The sequence below is a fragment of the Astatotilapia calliptera genome, chromosome 20 (assembly GCF_964374335.1).
Source record: "Astatotilapia calliptera chromosome 20, fAstCal68.1, whole genome shotgun sequence".
In the NCBI taxonomy this organism is placed as follows: Eukaryota; Metazoa; Chordata; class Actinopteri; order Cichliformes; family Cichlidae; genus Astatotilapia; species Astatotilapia calliptera.
Window position 1 is genome coordinate 33,544,646 of NC_137441.1, and position 22,497 is coordinate 33,567,142.

The following is a 22,497-nucleotide window of genomic DNA, read 5'->3' on the forward strand; positions in this document are numbered from 1 at the left end:
CAGCTCTGACACACTGGACATAAGACATCTGCAGATGTATTATGGTGTTCTTTGGGTCCTGTAGACTGCAGGGTGGGTCCTTTTTGAATCAGTCTTATTGTTGTGAACTTCTAAGACGTTTGGAGGCTCAAAGGATAATTTAGGTGGTGCATGCTGGAGGGAGGCTACTTCCTTGATCCTTGGTCTGCAGCAATGTTTTTAGGTAGGCGATACATGTTGACATAGCATCTATATGAATCCCAGGATCCAGGGTTTTACCAGAAAATGTCATCACTTTACCTTCAGTGGTTTTAATCATGTGGCCAATCAGTAATAACCTTTGATGAACTTTGCTTTTGGGACCAGGCTGTGCAGGACTGTGCTCTACTGCAGAATATACAGCAGCAGTCTTCCTAAGTATTCAGTCTTCATGTACTGTGTGCATCTAAATGCCTTCATCAAACTATTATCCCAGTTTATCACAGTTTAGTTTTTATATTTCTTTACTAGTATTCACAAGACGGCACATCGACCTTTTAAAGGCTACATAATATTTATATTGCAAGATCAATGAAAAACAAAACAGCACATCAAAATCAAATCCCTTCACTCACTGATTTCAATAAAGATGTTCAGTACAATGTGTTCATGTTAAAATAAAACAAACAAACAAACAGACAAACACCTATGCAGATATGGATGTGGCTACTGAGTTCCTTAGACTTCAGCTAACTAATCCCTGACCCAACTGCTTATATTTTATGTTTGACATCAAACTAATCACAAAAAACTTTGTACTATACATAAGATATGTCATTCATGCATCCCCCCAAAAATGGAAATTCTCCATAACTAAAAGTAAAAATTAAAAATAAAATACAACAGATGCAAATATTTAGTAACGTAATGTGCCACAGCTAAGACAAAACGCAACACGATGGTGAACAGAATAAACATTTTAGCCATAAAAACTGCAAAATGAAACGATGGATCTGATGAACAGGCAGTCAGTTTTGGTCCTTGTGCAGATGACAGCGAAACTATTAACCCGCCTGAGTGATGCAAAGATCTTAAATATGACAGGGATCATTTCACACGCTTTGCCCACTTTCATCCTCTCAGAGCACGCCACATCTTAAAAATCTATTAAGACAAATGTGATAACAGTTGCAAGTCCCAAAGTTAACGCAGTTTAGGTCCTGCAGCGTAGTCCTTAGTGACGCCTACTTTTGAATTTTCCCTCTGCAGAAAAGATCCCAGAAGTCCTGATTGTTCTGAAACCTGCAGGGAAATGAAAAGCTATCATTAATAGTTCAATCAGGAACATTATAGTAAAAATAGGATTGTTGTTCTATCAGCAGTCATTTATATTAGGCAGTATGGCTCTGTTCTGGGACCTCCCTGCAGGTATAAACAAAGACATGGAAAGCACCTGGTGAAAGAGAGAGAGCAGCAACAGCAAACCAGAACAGTTCGAGCATCAGTGACAACAGACATGACATTTATTCAGACAGAAATGGCATGAATAGCACTAAATGTAGGAGGTAGGTTTGCAAAGCGGCTTGCAGAGGCAACAGTAACTGTTTACTGGTAGAAGCAGCCTGCCAGAACTAGCATGCTCAAGGCTACAGAACACAGCATGTTTAACTACAAATACCCCAATCCTACCCTAAACTGTGGAACATGACTGTGGAACAGTTTTCCAGTAGACTCACAGCAACCTAAAGCAAACATTATTCAGTAAAAAAAAGTAAAACATGCTTTTTAGTAAGTGTTAGTACTAAGTATTAGTATTTAGTAAGATTAGCAAGTATGTACGAGCTTTATTCTACTGCATTTCCGACTTAATGTCAGACTATTTTGCTTGTGCACATATTTGTGTGTGTGTGTGAGTGTATATATATATATATATATATATATATATATATATATATATATATATATATATATATACACTCACACAATGTCCAAAATAAAAGGTTATCATCAAAATAATATAATTTAAATTAACATTTATAAGCTGCTTGTAACAGGCAGGGGTTTGACCCCTGGTTCCTCCAAACTGCTTTACATCCACAAGCAGACTGAAGGATCCACTGGAGGAAGATGCTGGACCTTGAATTTATTGACTGCATTTGCATTTGCGGCTGACTTGCACCCAGTGCATCCATCATCATCCATCATCTATGCGAGTGTGTGCATGATAGATGGATATAACCACCAGCATTTTTTTCACATATAAAAACTGTATTGATATAAGGCGTCGGTCTACCAGATCAGTTTTTAAATTGTCTGCTGCGCTCATCTGGAAGGAAACTTACCCAGGTCATGAAGTACAAAGCAAAGTGAACTGCAAACCTACCTCAGCACAGAATTTTCAAGGTCCTGTATGTTATACCTATGGATGCACTTAGGAATACACCAATCTCAGCCCATCCAAATGTACCAGGAGGATACATATAATCAATAAAGTTACCTCAAATCTTCAAATGATTATCTTCATATTCAAGCATTAATTCAGCATGCTGACCTGAAAGGCAGCCGTAGCTTCAGTAGAGCCCAATCTCCGTCAGGTTGATCTTGATGATGACATCAGTTACTGCGTCGAACACAAACTCCACATTCTTGGTGTCTGTCGCACATGTACGGTGTGTGTAGATATCCTTGATGTCCTTTCGTTTATTCAAGTCTTCGAACTGGCACTGGATATAATCTGCTGCCTCTTTGTATGTGCTCTCACCTACAGTGAAAGACAATAAATTGTTTAAGAAACATCCCCTTAACGATCTCTGGATCACCTAATTATACCTGTTTTTCTTTGTAGAGAACATGATACACAGACTGTCTGATTAGGAACAGTCTAGTTCAATTATGCACTTATTTAAAAGAGTATAGTATATCCCACAGCTTAAAACTTCATATATGTGTATATATATGTGTATATATATGTGTGTATATATATGTGTATATATATGTGTGTATATATATGTGTATATATATGTGTGTATATATATGTGTATATATATATGTGTATATATATGTGTGTATATATATGTGTATATATATGTGTATATATATATGTGTGTATATATATATATATATATATATATATATATATATATATATATATATATATATATATATATATATGTATGCTGCAAATACAATAAAAATACAATAAATATTTTCTCAAAACATTAAAGCTTACACCATATAAGACCTTCCATAAACTAATGTTTGTCTCACCAGTGTACTCGGGGTAGCAGATAGTAAGGGGACTTCTGGTGATCTTCTCTTCAAACAAGTCTTTCTTATTCAGGAAAAGGATGATGGAGGTGCGGGTGAACCACTTGTTGTTGCAGATGGAGTCGAAAAGCTTCATGCTCTCATGCATCCGGTTCTGAGGAAAGAGCAGATGTGACTGTGACCCTAATTGGCATTTCTTGCAGAGGACATCTTGACCTGACACAAACTGAATATCATCAATCTGCTTTGCTTTTAGGGTCCCGTCACTGAGAAACCCGACTGGCACGGTGCCGGTTAGTGCCAGCTGGCGTCCACCCCTTGCTAGTTATGTTGACCTGAACCAACGGCTCTGTGTGAGTTATGAACAAAATGTACCACATGTACAAACAGTGAAGTAGGCCAACAATAGCGTACTTTACTGTGCTTGCAGAAAGTGCAGCCAATCACTGACACAGACAAGCCACAGAATCTAGTTCACTGTCACACTGTGTCGGCTTACCTGCACATTTTATGTAAGCAATCTTTCCCTTTCCTTCTATCATAAGATATGTAAAAAAGGCCAACAGTGTGCCAACAAGAAAACCCTATGCTTTATGATTTATAAAGTGGACCAGAATCGGAGTGTTCGCTTCACAGTGCACTTACCATTTCCTCATCCTCAGCCAAGACGAGGTCATAGTCACTGAGGGCCACACAGAAAATGATTGCAGTGACTCCCTCAAAACAATGGATCCACTTCTTTCTCTCTGAGCGCTGACCTCCAACATCAAACATCCTGCGTACACATGCGCAAACAGATTCAGTTACTGCATAAACATTCTCTTTCATGCTCATATTACAGTTGTGATGTCTTTTTGTGTGTTTTCTACAAGGATGTGCACCAACACACACACACGGGGCACGCTGATGTCTGCACTCTCACATCTCATGTCTGTGCCTCGCTCTCCACCTGAGTCCCTGAGAGGCAAGCCTAATCTATACTACGATTTTCAGCTGAAGCCGAAATGAAATTAGAGAGCACCGCGTTTTTCAACACCAATCGAGTGATTACACATTTTTAGATCCTGAGCATTTTTATGGGATTACAAATGAAGGGAGGCCAGGAAGGCTATTACACTAAACGTTTTACCAATATTTATAAGTACAGGAGCTATATAATGTAATAATGTGAAAGGACTGAAGCGATGTAATTCCATTAACAGCCACAAAGGTGGGTCATCTTGAGCTCAACAGCAGCAGCATTTGTGAGTTATGTAAGAGGTCGAAACCAGGTCTATGATTTTGTGAAAACAGCATCCACTAAGCAATTTTATTTTTCAATCGTGTTTTATCAGCATTTTATTTTTGAGCATCTTTGATGCTGTGACTACAAAGATGTTTCATTCCCAGGTGAGGCCTGTTCTCTCATTATTCTATAACAAATTAAGCACATAAAAGATGTGTGATTGAATCCAAGTGTTGAACTCGGATTTGATAGCTGTTCCCTGGAACTCTCAATATGTCGGTGCAAATGAAAGAGGCCATCGTTATATATATATATATATATATATATATATATATATATATATATATATATATATATATATATATATTAGGGGTGCAACAATACACAAAATTCACGGTTTGGTTCGGTTCGATACTTTGGTGTCATGGTTCGATATTTTTTCGATACAAAAAAAACGTTCATGCCTTTTTAATTTGTCATTTATTAAATTTTCACGGCACATTCTGCACCACATCTCTGTGCGTTCATCATTTGTTTGAAGCCAGCTCACCTCCTGCAACTACTTTTCCGAGAATACGTGCTTCTTTTGTGGTTCGGACTCCTGACATTTCTTTGGAGGTGGAGGAACATCACAGTAATTGCTTAAAGGAGCTTCTTCGACATCTTTAAGAGTTCTAAACAAATGTCTGTCCTCCTCCTGAAAATCTTATGTATGCAAACACGCGTTGCAACTTCTTATCTTGTGCCCGTTTTTTATTTTGACAGCGAATGCGCACCTGCGGACCACTTATGTGCAGCCTTGGTTATTTCGCTTGTCATATTGCAGCCACAGAAATTCTTTTGCCCATGAAACCATAAAGCTGCACTTTCTTTTTGCCTTATGGTCTGATTTGTCATAACTTTTCCGTTTTGTGGTAAGCTTTTCTTTGGCTGTCACTTCTTCACCCTGACCTGTCTTATTTGGCTCAGCAGAACTAAAATATTGTGGCGAGCTCAGACAAGGAGGAGACGAAGGTATCGTTTGGTCTTGCTTCCCGTGAGCTAGCCAGGGAGCACAGCCGTTTATTGACATCTGCAGAAGAACACTGCCGCTAGCTAACTGCTCAGCGCGGCAACAGCACAGCAACAACAACAACAACACACAGGGCGCCCTCTGACCCCGGAAGGACACACCGTCGCAGCGAGAGGGCGTCACCCGTCACTATGGCAACATAAACAAAACATAACTGTACAAACAGAACCCCGAACAGCCCTGACCCACTACATAGCCCCCACCTAAGGGGTCAGTCGTCCCCGACGACAGTGCAGCCTAGGCGGAGTAGTCGAACGCAGATTCACTGAGCACAGGGCAAGCTAGCGAGACAGAAGTTAAGCTCTCCTTGCAACATGGCAAATTGAACCTCCCCCACCCTCATTCAGATCTGGCGTTTGGAACTATTTTGGTTTTCATGTGACGTATGACCCTGAAGGTAAGCGTGTCATGGACTAAAGTAAAACAGTATGTTGGATGTGCCACGCAATGCTCAATTACATGGGTGGGAGCTAGTGTGTTAGCACAGTTAGCTCGTTAACGTGTTGGCCGTCCAGCCCCATGCATGGGCGATCCGCGGTAGCTCGTTAACGGAGATTTGCTGTGTTGTGGCGTTAACGTCATTTCAACGAGATTTACGCTGACAGCACTAGTGGGAACACAACAAATATGACTGCACATTTATGCTGACATTATCCTAGTGCAAAGACAAGTGGAAGCAGACAAAAACAACAAGCACGCATGCTACAAACTTTACCCGAGTCATTTAGACAGCCGTTAGCACATGATTCTTCTTATGGGGACCTGATATGTTTAATATGCTGCTGAGAATATAGCCCAGAAGAAGCGTATAGTATAGCTTTTATTTTGGAAAGAGCCATTTCTCTGTAATAAACTCTCTTTTCCAAAGATGAGTGATTCCTCAATCAGATACAGGGCTCCTGCCCGACGTCCCGGGGCTAGCGATTTTTCCAGTCGGGCTACCAAAATCTATCTCTGCCCTGCCCGTCAGGCTATCGTAGGAAGGAAAAATATATGTCAATGCTTTTGCATTCTTTCGGAAATGTAGCTGGGTAATTATGCCATTGGCATCGGTGAGCCACTGTCAATATGTGACATATTGAAATCGCGTTTGAATTTGCGCTTGTTTTTTGCTTTCACTTTGCAATCGCGTGAACTGTGTATAGAGAGCGACAGCACTGATTGGTGAGTGATGATAATTTGCGCACCAATTCCTCTGACATCGTCTTATCAATCGTTAGCTTATTATGCAAACATGACAAGTGAAACCTCCTGCAGCAAGCTTAAACATGTGAGAGGTTGATCGCGCAGAGAATTGCTGAGCGTTATGTGAGTGCGTGTGTAAAAGCAGCAGGATACATATTGTAGCGGGTCAGGGCTGTTCGGGGTTCTGTTTGTACAGTTCTGTTTTGTTTATGTTTCCATAGTGACAGGTGACGCCCTCTCGCTGCGACGGTGTGTCCTTCGGGGGTCAGAGGGCGCCCTGTGTGTTGTTGTTGTTGTTGTTGCTGTGCTGTTGCCTCGCTGAGCAGTTAGCTAGCGGCAGTGTTCTTCTGCAGATGTCAATAAACGGCTGTGCTCCCTGGCTAGCTCACGGGAAGCAAGACCAAACGATACTTCCGTCTCCTCCTTGTCTGAGCTCGCCACATTTGTGTCAGAAGTGGGATGATGGTGGCACCCCATGTTCTGACCCGAGGGACATTTGCTGGACTTTGTGTGGGGTAATGGGGTCGTCGGGGACGACTGACCCCTTAGGTGGGGGGTATGTAGTGGGTCAGGGCTGTTCGGGGTTCTGTTTGTACAGTTATGTTTTGTTTATGTTGCCATAGTGACCGGTGACGCCCTCTCGCTGCGACGGTGTGTCCTTCCGGGGTCAGAGGGCGCCCTGTGTGTTGTTGTTGTTGTTGCTGCTGTGCTGTTGCCGCGCTGAGCAGTTAGCTAGCGGCAGTGTTCTTCTGCAGATGTCAATAAACGGCTGTGCTCCCTGGCTAGCTCACGGGAAGCAAGACCAAACGATACCTTCGTCTCCTCCTTGTCTGAGCTCGCCACAATATTTTAGTTCTGCTGAGCCAAATAAGACAGGTCAGGGTGAAGAAGTGACAGCCAAAGAAAAGCTTACCACAAAACGGAAAAGTTATGACAAATCAGACCATAAGGCAAAAAGAAAGTGCAGCTTTATGGTTTCATGGACAAAAGAATTTCTGTGGCTGCAATATGACAAGCGAAATAACCAAGGCTGCACATAAGTGGTCCGCAGGTGCGCATTCGCTGTCAAAATAAAAAACAGGCACAAGATAAGAAGTTGCAACGCGTGTTTGCATACATAAGATTTTCAGGAGGAGGACAGACATTTGTTTAGAACTCTTAAAGATGTCGAAGAAGCTCCTTTAAGCAATTACTGTGATGTTCCTCCACCTCCAAAGAAATGTCAGAAGGAGTCCGAACCACAAAAGAAGCACGTATTCTCGGAAAAGTAGTTGCAGGAGGTGAGCTGGCTTCAAACAAATGATGAACGCACAGAGATGTGGTGCGGAATGTGCCGTGAAAATTTAATAAATGACAAAAAGGCATGAACGTTTTTTTTGTATCGAAAAAATATCGAACCATGACACCAAAGTATCAAACCGAACCGAACCGTGAATTTTGTGTATTGTTGCACCCCTAATATATATATATATATATATATATATATATATATATATATATATATATATACATGTGTGTGCGTGTAGGGTATATTCATCAATTCATCAACAAACTTCAACGTATCCAGAACTCTGCTGCCCGTATTATTACTAGGACTCCCTCTGCTCACCACATCACCCCTATCGTGAAGCAGCTTCACTGGCTCCCGGTTCAACTCTGCATTAATTTCAAAATACTCCTCTACACATTTAAGGCTATTCATTCTCTCTCCCCACCATATCTCTCTGACTTGGTACAGATCTCCATCCCATCCCGGTGGGTGGGGGGGCTTTTAGTTGCTCTGCCCCTCGACTTTGGAATTACTTACCCCCTGACCTTAGATACATCAGTTCTTTCCCCCTTTTTAAGTACACCCTCAAAACCCACCTGTTCAAGATAGCCTACTCGGTATAACTACTCCATGCTCTTAAACTTTGTTTTATTATTGTGCTCATTTCCTGTTTTTATGCTTGTCTTATTTGTTCTGTAAAGTTGTCTTGAGTGTTTTGAAAGGCACTTTTAAATAAAATGTATTATTATTATTGTTGTTGTTGTTGTTGTTGTAATTATTATTATACAGATATAGGATCAAAGCGAGCCTTTTTATTTGTAAAAAAAAGGAACGGACTGGCCAGCTCAGCGACACCAAAAGACCTGAAACAGGTCACAACTAAAGTGCACAATGACAGAGTTATTTCCATGGTAAAAAAAACCAAACATTTGGCAACATCTAAACAGGTCAGCAACACTTTTAACAAGCTAGCTGTCAAGGTCTACAATTGAGAGACACCTTTAAGAATGGAAAAACAGAGGGTTTACAACAAGGTGCAAACCACTGGTTACACTCAAGAACATGAAGAGCAGAACAGACTTTGCTGGGAAACAAATTCTGGACAGATGAAAACAGGATCAACTTGTCCCAGAATGATGGGAAGAAAAAAGTATGGAGAGAAACATAAAACATCCTCTGTCAAACAGAGTAGAGGCAGTGTTATGGCATGGGCATGTACGGGTGCCGCTGGAACAAGCCCACTAGTGTTTACTGATGATGTGATTGCTGATTGAAATAGCAGGATGAATTGCGAAGTGTACAGGGCATTGCTCTCTTTAATTAACACAAATACTTTTTGTGTTATGTAACTGTTTCACACAGGGAAGTCTTTTTGCACTCGACCATTACAATTTACATAAAAAACATAAACAAGAAAAGCCTAAAAATAGTCCTTATTTCCTGAAGTAGAATCCGCTCTCTGTGTTGGGAACTGCTCTGTTGAGTCTACAATGAAGACATCTAGGTAAATGTTTATAAATATAGTAAACCAGTATAGACAAGAGCTGCTCAATAAGTCGCCCAAAGGAGGCCCTTTGTGAGCAATATGAAGCTGTACTAACTTGAAGTTGAGTTCTTTGAACGTGAAGTGAGTTTCAACGATCCCGGTGGTCTTCACACGTGTGCGCAAAACATCCTGCTGAGTTGGGATGTAATCTGTCTGGCAGATTCTCTCCATTTCGTTCAGGTAGCTGAGGGACAGAAAAAAAGTAGTATGCATTCAGCAGGGTGTAAAATACATTTTTAGGCTTTCCACAACAGAATCTGCTGAATACTCTGCTGAAAATCTGTACATACATATGATATGTTTGTTTGTTTGTTTTCTTTTATTGCCAAATATTTCCAAAAATGCTAGTTTAATGCAGAGTAACAAATGTTTGGTCATGCGGAGATCATCCTGCATGCACACATCTGAGGACGCCACAAAATGATACTAAATATGGGCTCATATTTTCGTGGATGATAAACACTGACTCCTTTTGGGTTGAGTATAAACAGTCTATCTCTACAGGCTCTTCTTTTCTCATAGTGTGGACACAGAGTCATGACAGCCCGCCTGTTTTGACAACAAAGAGAGTGTGTCCTTCACGCTAAGCTACGCTACGTTTTCTTTTCAGGACGAGTGTGATATAAATGCTACAGAAGCACAAAAGAACCTTGAGCTTTATCCTCGTCTGATTGGTAATTAAAGTCTAAGCTATATTTAGCTCAAACTTCCCATCAGGTGTTCTCATTCTGAGTTTCACTTTAATAACAAACTGTTTTGCCCAAATGCCTTTAAGCGGAGGGCTGCAATTTCCATTTGCCTGTTTCTCCTTCGTTTCTTGCCCTGTTTCAGGAATGCAGTCCGTTGTGCAACAAGCCGACACAGGACTTCGAGGAACAAGACACATCTTGCCTCTCTGTGTTTCAAACATGAAGCAGGAGAGCAGCTTTTAGTCAAAGCTGTCACACTCCAGGTGACGAAGAAAATGCAATGATAAAACTTTTCTTGAGAAACCGATTTATATTGACTGTGTTATGACTGCAGTCAAATCAAATCAAATCACTTTTTATTGTCACATCACATGTGCAGGCACACTGGCACAGCACATGCGAGTGAAATTCTTGTGTGCGAGCCCCACAAGCAACAGAGATGTGCAAACACAACAACACAAACGTGCAAAATACAAGAATGGCCAACCTGAAACTAATAAATATATGTACAATATATAATAGTGTATGCATTTCTGGATGTGTATACTAAATATCTATGTGTCAGCTCATCTAATATCTATGTGGAGAAGTGAGTGCTCACTATGCAGCCGAGTCGTTGAGCTGGTACTCTCGAGATCGATCGAAGCAGGCCTGAACTCCAGCATCGCTCCACAGCCTCTGGATCACGCTGGTCAGCTCTGCGGACATCACCCCTTCATCTGCTGAACTCGCCAGGGCAAACAGCTGGCGAGCGTCATCCTGGCAACACGAATAACTGCTCACATCGTAAAATTCTCTCTTTGAACGTCATCTTTTATGTCGACCCAGTGCAGTTAGCTTACCGCTCGCGCCTCGTCTCCGAAATCTATCTTCAACTGGCCCATTGCCCTGATGATGGCCATGATGGACTGGATGGTGTTGCTGTACACGACCACTTTGTACTGCTTGCACTCCTCTTCTGAGTAGCCATCTTCATGAATGATCCTGACACAGACACAAAATCCAAACAGGATTTTAGAGCTCGTGTAAATATTTGACAGTGTTAACAATGTGGCCTTAACAAATGTGGGGCAAATTGCACATTAGGAAAGTTTAATGCTTGTACTGTCGTTAATGCTGGAATTTCAGCTTCACTGAGCATACAGCATGGCTAATGTGGGAACTGGGGGGCTCTATTCAGGCCCTGCCAGGCTACAACCGGCCTCTGAAGCCATTGTTTAAAATGTTATTCACAAAGGCCCTGAGTGGAGCGCAATGAGGCTCCAGATCTGCTTTCCCATAAAAATGTGCTGCAGCTATACGAGGAGCTGGGACTGTCTTTCGCCAATGTAGAAAATAAATAAATAAAATAAATAAATAAATAAAGGTTTCTTCCAGGAAGAAGGCGTTTGATACACAAGTTGTAACTTACTTCATCTGCTTAACTATTGTGCTTTTCCCAGATTCTCCAGCACCTGCAAAAATGGACAGTATTTACAAACAAATAAATAAATACAAACATGAAAGCTACTACAGAATGTCTTACAGTCTAGTCCCCTGTCACATGGATCACACCAGCTTTTCATAACAGCTGAACTTAATCCCATCTCATTTAATCATACATCCCACAGTGTGTGGCATGTTTGCACCAAAACCACCAGGAAAAAAGCTTCTTTGTGATGAATTTCAGAAACCAAACTGGACCCTGGGGGGAGTGCAAACAGTCATGTAGTACTCACTTGCTCGAAATCAACTGGCTGCACCACTCAGCAGTTTCTCAGCGTGAGCACATTCAATTTTCCTTCATCACCGGAAATAGACAGTCACCAACGTCATGTAGAGGAATGAGACGCTAACTGCTTACTGCAAACCGTAATAGCCCAGATAACAGTGAAGGAGCACAGTGAGTCGTTCGATGAGCTGGTGCACTTGATTCAAAATAGTGGGAATCTGCGACAAACAATGAACTGATGGCAGTGGTGATGTCAAAGCCGCACCAAGCTTCCATTATAATAAATGATACCGTAATGATGATGAGTAGGGAGGGATTTCACATGAACAATCATTATAGTATTTCTACAATAATCACCCAAACAGGAAACAGTTGTCACGCTTCTGGCTGAAACTGTGTTTTTCCACTGGAGAGACAGTCCCAGATATCACGCTGGTCTGGGCGTTTGAGAGCAGTTAGGCCATAAAAATACAGAATATGAATCAAACAGGATGTCAGCAAGTTGACCCCCCCCCCCCATCCCCTCCAATAACAAACATAAACTTGTTTTCTGGCTCAAATCCAATGTTGCAGTATGAGAGGGGATGATCCTTTTCTCTTTTTTATATTAGATAGATAGATACATACATACATACATACGTACATACGTACGTACATACGTACGTACATACATACATAGACGAACATTATTCAGTCACCTAGATCCACCTTTTCCTGCTTTTTACAGCTAACTGCACCTGTTCTTACACATGTTACACTGAAAAAAAGGGATTGGCCAGCTCTTGGATTTATGTAAGCATCTTGCGTGTATTTAGCACAATTGCCTCATGGTTTAAAGTTAAGTGTAACTATATAGTGTAGAAACTACATAATATGCAGAGCGGGTAGATTAAATTTTTCATATCATGTTCGAGTGAAGTAAGTCAATAAAATTAAAGCAATGTTAAATCTTGCGACACTGCAAGGGATTTCAGTCTTGCACGCTTTGGATCGTGGTTTGAGGAAGGCATCCATCTCAGTCAAGTCGAACAGCTGCCTCTACTTTTTTTGGTAAACCGAAAGAAGTAAATTGGGTGGTTGTTACATTAAAAAAAAGTCTACCTTGTAATTTGAACACAAAATTTTCATGTTTCTATCTTGAACGTAATTAAATCATGTAGGATCTGTACGAAATTCAACAACTTAATTTGTTCTTGTTGAGATGACCTGATACAATCTAGTAAGAGTGGTTAGTTGCTGGACTCATGAACATTAACAAGATCACATGAGATTTCAAACTGCAGGAAAATCACTAGAACGTCTTGATGCATTCTCAGTCATCCAGGAAAGTAAATCTCCAAAAGTTGATTCTGTTCATCTGGACGTAGCATTTTGTGGGATGAGTGACGAAATGTTTCTCCCACAAAACGCTACGTCCAGATGAACAGAATCAACTTTTGGAGAAAATCACTAGAGTTACAAGAGGCAGACAACTACAGACACACACACACACACAACGTGTATGCTATTGCTTTTTATTGTGTTTTAACCTGCATGTCAAGGACAAAAACGTACAGAAAATTCCGCATCAAGCCTTGAAATCATAGCTTTCCTACTTATGTCCAGCCTGGATTGGTGACATGGTGGTTAGTGCTGTTGCCTCACAGTAAGAAGGTCCTGGAATCAAATCCACAATATGGCTAGTTTGCAGAGGTGTGGACTCGAGTCACATGACTTGGACTCGAGTCAGACTCGAGTCATTAATTTTATGACTTTAGACTTGACTTGAAAAAATGTTCTAAGACTTGTGACTTGACTTGGACTTTTACACCAATGACTTGGGACTTGAATTGGACTTGAACCGGTTTACTTGAAAAGACTTGATATTTTACCCCAAATATAAAATTTAACATGCATATTATATGGAGATTGAAAATGTGACGTCATTCACGGGTAGAACCGCAAAGGATTCTGGGAACTCGTGGCAAGCGGTACTAGCGCACGCAGGCTTTCAATTAAAATCAGTCACACAGCGATAAAAAGAAACACAAAAATGTCAAGAAGCTGTTGTATTATTAACTGCAATAGCCGGTCGCATGACAGCCACGGGAAGCCGACGGGTAAAGAGATCGGTTGTTATCGGATTACATCGTTGAAGAGAAATTGTTCAGCCATGTTTCCGAAGTAACAAAGAGGCGACTGGATTGCAGCCATTCAAAGATCAAATATAACGTCCTAGAACACTCCAGCTCACAGGTTAGTCTGCTCCAAGCATTTACACGAAGGTCAGTCTGCTGTTGTAGTTAATGCGTCATTTTTCTTAACATAATTGGTGATATAGGTTACAAGCAAGTCTGGCGCTGAACAGAAATTGTCGCGCTATGCTCCTTTGTTTATTGTGCATAAATAGTGAATTGTCCTGACACAATATTGCGTTTCGCTTCTGTTATTATGGTACACTGACAAAAACACATACTTTTATTCACAGGATAAAACAGGTTTTTGTATCACTAATTGCCCAGTACGATTACAGCATACAATATTATTGTCACTGCTACATTTCTGTGATGCTACCAGAAATTATTTCCACTACTAATTAATTACCGTTGAGCTCAAAGGTCCTATTTATAAACGGTTAACGAATGTGTATTTATGAAGACGATTTGTGAGACTGGTAAACTTATGATACGTACGATGGTCTTTCGTTCTACACGGTGCATTTCAAGGTCCTGTATCCATCCGGCGGTAAACTGTACCTGGGCTTGTTGCAGTGACCGGAAGTTACTAAACTTCACGAGTGTATGCACTCACTCCAAGAACCGTATAATTATAAATATGCATATAAATATGCTAAGATGAGATAGCTGACTTCATCTAACTAGCAAATGTTGTCCAGGCTACGTTGGTGATACAGTTTTTTTTAATGTGTATGATATTTTTGTCATGCGATTTTAAAGCTGGTCCTACAACCGCATCCAAGAATAACATGCAGCTTATCTCAGAACTGTCGGTGAAAATTATTCTTGGAGCTAGGTTTAATTGAGCTGCATTTTAAAGAGGTGCAATTTCACAATTTGTGTATATTTTCTAAGTTCACTATTTTGTATGTGTTGAGAAAAACACAGATTTTAAAATTACATGGTCTAATATTTACATTTAGCATAACTGCAACATTATTTTTTCGTTTGTTTTTTTTAAAGACTCGAAAGGACTTGAAATTCAAAGTTTCAGACTTGTGACTTGACTCGGACTTTTACACCAGTGACTTGAGACTCGACTCTGACTTGCCTGACATTACTTGAGACTTGACTTGAGACTTGAGGATAAAGACTTGAGACTTACTTGAGACTTGCAAAACAATGACTTGGTCCCACCTCTGCTAGTTTGCACTGATTTCTCTCTGGGTATTCTGGTGTCCTCCCACAGTTAAAAGTCATGCAGTTACAAGAGTTAGCTTAGGTTGATTAGTGATTCTAAATTCACCATAAATGTTAATGCAAACGGTTGTTTGTCTCTATGTGATTCACTGGTGAGCTGTCCAGTGTGTACCATGCCTCGTAACCTAGCCCCCCTGCAACCAGGATATAGGAGGATGTTAGTTGTTGTAGACCCATTCAACTTTTATGTTAACCAGACTCTAGACTTTGTTGAACATTATGTAATATGAAGTCAACATGTAGTATTTAAGTGATCAAGTAGTACTGTGGTAAAGGTTATTGAATAGTGTTGAAATAAAATGACAAAATTGTGAAGGATTAAAATATTCCAAGAGCTCAACTTACTTCATCTAAACATGTTTCAATCACGTTTTATGAACACAAAATGCACAGGTTTATTGACTATGAATAAGTTGAGTTGATTTAACTCAGTTGTTTAAGTTTCTGCCAAAGCAAAACGTTTGTGTGCAACCAATGTCCATTATTGAATCAAGTAAATCCAACATGGCCTTTTTTTCAGTGTACGTGTGAGCGGACCTGACAAAAGACACGTAAGGTGCATACAATAATATTTTAGTCAAAACAATTTCATGTGTAAGTGTAAGTGTTGAGAAAGCTTCCCAATAAGCGTTGCACAGAATATAACAAAGATGAGGGCACACCAGTGAGAGAGTGAGGGGAGAAGCCAACAGGGAAAATATTGTCATCGTCATCTGAGCTGTGTAGTCACTTCACAAAAGGTTACATTAACGTAAAAAAAGAAAAGAAAAGTAAAAAGATTATTGTAAATGTAACTAAATGTTTTGAAATATGGGCGACTGCTTTCTTCCTTAACCTCCTAGGACCTGGCGTCCACATATGTGGACATCACATTTTGGGTTATTTAGACCAAAATACTCGATTTTGCTCTACAGAGCCTGATATCCACTTACGAGGACATTATACTGCTACTGTTCTATCAAAATTTTAAACTAATATCCTCATTTGTGGCTCTCATTTTCTTAGAAACAAAAAGTAGGTAAAAAAAATCTGGTAATTGTTTGTTTTTACATTCATCAGGTCCCAATCAGCCCAAATATCAAACAGAAATTAAAAATGCATGCAATGGAAGAGTTTGGGTCTTAGGAGGTTAAAACACCCAGTAAGCTACATTGTCTTAACACAATGAATCCCTCAAAATGAGACACATTCCCATTGCCAGTCAGGAATCTACAGCAGATGAAGTTTGTCAAGGAGGCTCAGAATACAGTATCGTGTTCAGATGGACGGCCAGCAAGAATAGAATACATGAATTCTTTGGTTAAGCTGTCAGCAGCCAGAGAGATTTATGCTCATCGGGCTCATCAGACAGAGGGGAGAAGACAAAGTGTGTTGATCCCACTTCTCAGTTCTGTCAGCAACCAGTTCTCTCATTCATGGCATTTTTGGCTGATTGTCAAGCATGGCCTGCTGCCAATTAAAAAACCAACTTTACACAGGGAGCCAGAAACACAGGCAGGAATTAGACTCCAAACCAAGCCTCATTTAACAACAATCTGAAATGCAGATTTTAAAAAAAAAAACTTATGAATCATTGTTTGTGGTCAAATAGGAGACTGTTCATTGGATGGGTTAGCTGGCTCTAAGGTTTTGTGGTTTTGAATAAAGCACAGCAGCTGAAGTCCTCTTTGTTCTTCCCATGAACTCTCCTCTTCCCGTACAGACAGGGAGTGAAGGGCACTGCCTGGAAAAATCTCTGAGGTCAAAATTTGACAATAAATCTTTCCATACAGTAAGAGTTTTGCCTGAATTTAGTATTATAGCGCCACATTTTTCCACCTGAAGTCAATCCTCGTATATCTGCTGGTAGGATTTGTGTGTATCCAAAACCCACATATGTGACTTCATGTGGAATCTATTTTTAACCTAGCAGCTTTATTTTTTCCCAAACAACAGCCATGCTGTAGTCTATTAACCTAACAGTGGAGAAAAAATAAAAGGTAACCTAACACTTGTGGGCAGTAATGGCTCAAAAAATACAGTAAGTAGATTTACTGGCAGAGTTTAGTTCTGTCTTATCTTTTAAATCAAGGTACAAAAAATCATTGCAGACACAAAGGACAGCGCACTGATGGAAAAGCTGCCTCATTGTGAGAAAAATGCCTCTATCCAGAATGTGACACAGAACACAAACAAGGGGGGAAAAGCAGGAAATCAGATATAGAGAAGCATGAAAATCATCTCAGTCTTGATCAACAACCGCAAATGTTCACACAGTGCAGTTCCTGTTAGTGGAAAATATTCATGTTAAGTGAGGTTAAGTGGGTGGTGCCTAAAAAACAAAACGTTATTTCAGGGTATTACGTTACACTTTGTCTCTCCAAAAAAAAAAATCACAGACAATATCTTTACCTTTGATTATCTTTCTGATTTACCACCACAGTTACAGTAATTGACAAATTCATTTGTTCCTTTGAACTGTCCAAGCTGAATCATGAATAAACACTTTCTACAGTTTTATGAGTAGATTTTCCACCATCATTAAAAACTGTAATTTACAAACAGCGCTATGTTCTGGCATCCTGCTGCGTGACGAAATTAACACTCACTGGCCACTTTGCTCTTTAACAAAAATATCTAATCAGCTGATCACATGGCAAGAAGTCAATGCATTTAGGCACACAGATATGATCAAAATGACCTGCTGACACTCAAACTGCGAATCAGGATAGAGAAGAAAGGTTGTTTAGGTGACTCTGAACGTCATGCATGGTTGTTGGTGCCAGACTGGCTGATCTGAGTGTTTCAGAAACTGCCGATCTACTGGGATTTTCCTTCACGATGATCTCTAGGGTTTACAGAGCATTGCCCAAAAAAGAGAAAATATCCAGTGAGTGGCAGCTCTCTGGGCTAAAACGCTTTGTTGATACAAAAGGTCAGAGGAGAAAGGTCAGACTGTTTAGAGCTGATAAGAAAAGCAACTCAAAAGTAACTCAAATAATCACTGGATACAATCAAGGTATGCAGAAGAGCACGTTTGGATACACAACATGTTGTACCTTGAAGCAGATGGGCTACAGCAACGTAACACCAATGCGGGTGCCGTTCCTGTCAGCTAAGAACAGGAACTTGAGGCTACGAGTCATACGACCTAACCAAAATTGCACAATAAAAGTTTGGAAAAATGATGATGAGTCTTAATTTGTGCTGCAACATTCAGACAGTAAGGTCAGAATTTGACACACTTCTTTTCACACTTGTTTAAACGCGACAGCCTTCCTGAGTACAGTGGCTGACTCTATCCATGCCATTATGACCACGGTGTACAAATCTTCTGATTGGTCATTCCAGCAGAATAACGCCCCAGGTCATTTCACAAAGCTCAAATCATCTCAAAGTGGTTTCTTGAACATAACAATGATCACTGCACTCAAATGGCCTCCACAGTCTGCGCATCTCAATCCAACAGAGCACCTTTGGGACGTGGAGGAAGATTTACATCATGAATGTGCAGCCGTGTGATGCTGTCATGTCAATGTGAACCAAAATCCCTGTGGAATGTTTTTTTAGCACCTTGTTGAATCATGAAGAGTTAAAACAGGAGATTATACCTGCTACTAGCAAAGTGTACCCAAAGAATGGTATGTTACGTATGATATTGTTACGTGAATAAAACTGTGTGTTAGACAGCGGTCTCATATAGTGACAAACAACATCTTCCACCTCTCTCCTTTAGTTTTACGACCCATAACTCTTCTTCTGCTTTGGTTTACGCCCATTCCTAAATCTCTATATCATATTCTTGTGATCATCTTCACATATAGTTCATTATATTGAAATGACAGCGATTAGCATTCAGTATGAGTGTGAACAGCAAAGTTAATATGTTGCTCATCTGGGAGCGTTTACGATATGATATTTTCTGTTATACTAATACTTTAGGCAAGGTCAAACACAGTAAAGGATGTTTAATTGTCTGGTTGGTTCACTTTCTGCACTGATAAGTCTTTTTTTTGTTTTAAACAACAGATGGCACAAAAAATATCACAGAGTCGTCTCTCTGCTCAGTTTAGAAACAAAATACCACAAATCTGGGCAGGCCCAGATCAACAGACCATAAAATTTTAATGGAGCTTTTTGATGTTGACGTTCTCCTTCTTTTTCCAGAATGGAAAACAAAAGAATCTACCCTGTTGTCTCAAGTTTAGGCAAGTCCGATGGTATTTACATGAATATTTTAACAGACATCATATTCAATTACAGGATCTTTCTCTGTTCTTACACATTTACACCATGAAATACATCCACAGGCACAGAGAATAAAAACACTAAGCCTTGTTAGACTAGGCTAATTTAATACCCCACACCCACAGTGACAGTGTAACAATACAGCATACAGTTATAGCATGCTGAAATCTGCACACACTGTGAAGATAAGGCCTGACTTTTTGTGTGGTCGGCAGGATCCTCTGCCTGAAATTCACCACAGCAACAAACTGCTTTGGCTAAAGACAAAACGATTCTAAAAGAAGTTAAATTACTACATTTAGAAATGACTAAGGTGAAGAACACTAAAAATATGCAGACCTTAAATAATGAGCGGATTAACTGATTGGGTTGCTCATTCATTTAACTGCATATGCAGGCATATCAGTCTTGGTGTGGCTGCAGGCTGTATGCACAGATTGCCAGTGCAGCACAGCTCATCACAGGTGGACACTTTTGTCCATGAACTTGTGATAATGTCAAGCTCAGCTCTTTCAGAAGCTCCAATACAATTCATTTTAAATGCACTTGTTCTCAAGTACCAGAACAGACTGACCCCAGACCAGCTTTTACCTGCAGCTCTAAATCTGTAAGCACTGATGTAAAACAGACCCGAGGCAAGTGACAACACTTGTCAGCTCTGGGCAAGTACTCCCAATTTCAGCAATGCAACACAGACTGAAAACCAATGAGGTGGCTAAGGACTTGCATTTGCCCTCTCACCACCAACATCTGGTTTACTTCTGAAGGAAGAGGAGAAGCGATGAGCCGCAGCTGCTTAAAGCTGACAGGAGGAGGGGGAGGGAGGAGTGTTTGGAGTCAACCTAAAACCTAAAACGATCCCACACTAAAGAAGTGAATATTAAAAGTGGACTTCTCATACAGTCGTGTGATGACACAACATCTGCTGTACATAAAAAAAGAGAGAGAGACTGTAAATAAAGTTCATACCGAGTAAAAGTAGTTTCACTTCTTTGGAGGATTTGTCTCTGTCTTCTCGCAGGTTTTTATCAATCATTTTACTCCTCTCCACCGCAGCTTTGTCCTCGGCGCTGATCGTGCACCCCATTTTTTTTCCTTCAAACTAATTCTTAGGCGACGGACTGTGGTTTCAGCAGCTCATAAGTTGAAAACACCGTCCAACGAGCTCTGAGCTCGGCGTGAGCTGAAGTTCCCCAACGCAGGGCGAAGCCGAGAGAGAGAGGGGGGGAAAGGCGTTGGCACAGGAGCCTCAGTCCAACTAAACCCACAGTCTGATGCTGCTGAGCTCGCACAGCTCCAGGCCATTCACTACCAGGAGACTATCAAGTATAACTTTTCAAATCATAAAATACTTTAATCCAATTTATCGACACTTACAGCTAAAATCATATAAATAAAAAGAAAGAAAGTAAATATGAAAACTGTGTGAAAATCAGGAGCCAAATCCAGCGTTTCCGGTGAAAAAGTCCAATAAAAACTACCAAATGTTCTTTTTCGCCCCCCAAAAAGTGACTGCCGCACAGCGGAGCGTCCAACCAGCTGATCCAGCTGCGGACCAAGAAAACCCTGCTGAAAAGGGAAAATTGACGCTCACCACGGGGCTGACGGGAAATGTAGTCAACTCCATTCAACCTGCTATGTAGCCTATTTCTGCCTGTGTTCCCAGAAGTAATGCTCGTCTAAATAAATGTAGTCTACTTCTTAAAGCTTTGAGCTGTAATGTTTAGACCACGTGAAGGTTATCTGCAAGTTTTCTCTGTAGCTCATTCTGAAGTACAGGCAGGAGAGTTTTGTGTGGTGTGACTGCGCCCTCTGGGGACTCACGAATGAAGCGCATTGAAATGCGGAATTCAATTAACCTTTATTCAGTCTGTATGATATTGTGCCTGCCCAGAGAGGTTGAGGGGCTCAAAAAACGGTTTCCTCCAGCTATTAGATATAACTTTGACTTTTTGAACAGGAAATAGTTTGGGGGCACACCTTTCAATGAGCCTGGAGGTTCGTGCGCGTTTATTATCGGAACGGTTAAATGCAGCAGTATTAGCAGAGTTAAGCTAATGTTTAGAATTAAGATTTTACACGTTAAATACGTGAAATGAGTGACAGAGATGTATCCAGTGTTTTATGTTTGTTGGATTGATGTGACAATCCTGGTCATTTTTATCTCCATCTGGATTAGCTTATTGACCCTTTTGTTGTGAAATCTCAGCAGTTAAAAAGTTCACTACATTTGAACATCTGGAAGCAGATAATATTTACTGGTATCAGTAATTTAAAAGAATTACACTTATGTCAGTGGACTAACCTTTTTCTTTCTTTGTCGTGTCCTAATGCAACCAAAGATAATTTGAATTTTATATCTACCATCTTTTTAAAAGACTATTAAAAAAAACATAGGTGCCATTCTAAGAATACTTTTATATGTGACATGTATTTTAAGAGGGACAATTTAATGTTTGGTTGTTTTGTTTTGTTTTTTATAAATGATGCAATAACCTTTTATAAAATATCGTTTTTTCCCCAGCTCCTGCTGCCAAACAAACTTCACACCACTGTCATCAGCACAGGTTACCAGGGCAACAGCTGATTTCAGGGAAGTCAGGATTGGGAAGTAAGTGAGAAATTCGTGTGAGCTCTTGTTTGACCTACACTTTGTTTTTTAGTAGCTGTGAGCCTGTTTGTCAGAGCTTAGAGGCTCGTAGGCCTCGGTTTAAATGTTTGGTTTATAAGAGGCAATTCGTTACTACACCCACTGACGGTGGGCCACTGGGTGCAGGTGTGGGATGCTGCCATCATGTCACATTGACTTGATGTTGGCATCAGTCCCTGGGCACTTTCACTGGGCGTGTTGTAGCCTATCGAAAGGTCAGGCTGTTTGAACTGTTTCTGTGCACTGCAGGAGGCTCCCGCTGCTGCTCGACATTAAAGCTA

At 40.5% G+C, this 22,497-nt stretch overlaps 1 protein-coding gene across 1 annotated transcript; it reads right to left on the reverse strand.

Annotated features, from left to right (window-relative positions):
• Positions 1 to 464: 464 nt before the first annotated feature.
• Positions 465 to 21,127, reverse strand: gnai3 (guanine nucleotide binding protein (G protein), alpha inhibiting activity polypeptide 3). Its single transcript, XM_026153651.2, has 9 exons — positions 20,536 to 21,127; positions 11,624 to 11,666; positions 11,055 to 11,196; positions 10,814 to 10,971; positions 9,579 to 9,707; positions 3,871 to 4,000; positions 3,226 to 3,379; positions 2,510 to 2,719; positions 465 to 1,260 (listed from the first exon to the last, which is right to left on the reverse strand). The coding sequence occupies exons 1-8, from the start codon at positions 20,651 to 20,653 to the stop codon at positions 2,529 to 2,531; spliced, it is 1,065 nt and encodes a 354-aa protein (XP_026009436.1). The 5' UTR covers positions 20,654 to 21,127; the 3' UTR covers positions 465 to 1,260; positions 2,510 to 2,528.
• Between the last annotated feature and the right edge of the window lie 1,370 nt (positions 21,128 to 22,497).

Bases quoted from the DNA above. Each gene is read 5' to 3' on its own strand.
- gnai3 (XM_026153651.2), bottom strand. From the start codon at position 20,653: ATGGGGTGCACGATCAGCGCCGAGGACAAAGCTGCGGTGGAGAGGAGT. The intron at 11,667-20,535 runs GTATGAACTTTA...CCATTTTTGCAG, and splicing joins AGTGAAACTACTTTTACTCG to GTGCTGGAGAATCTGGGAAA. The intron at 10,972-11,054 runs GTAAGCTAACTG...TCGTGTTGCCAG, and splicing joins TCGGAGACGAGGCGCGAGCG to GATGACGCTCGCCAGCTGTT.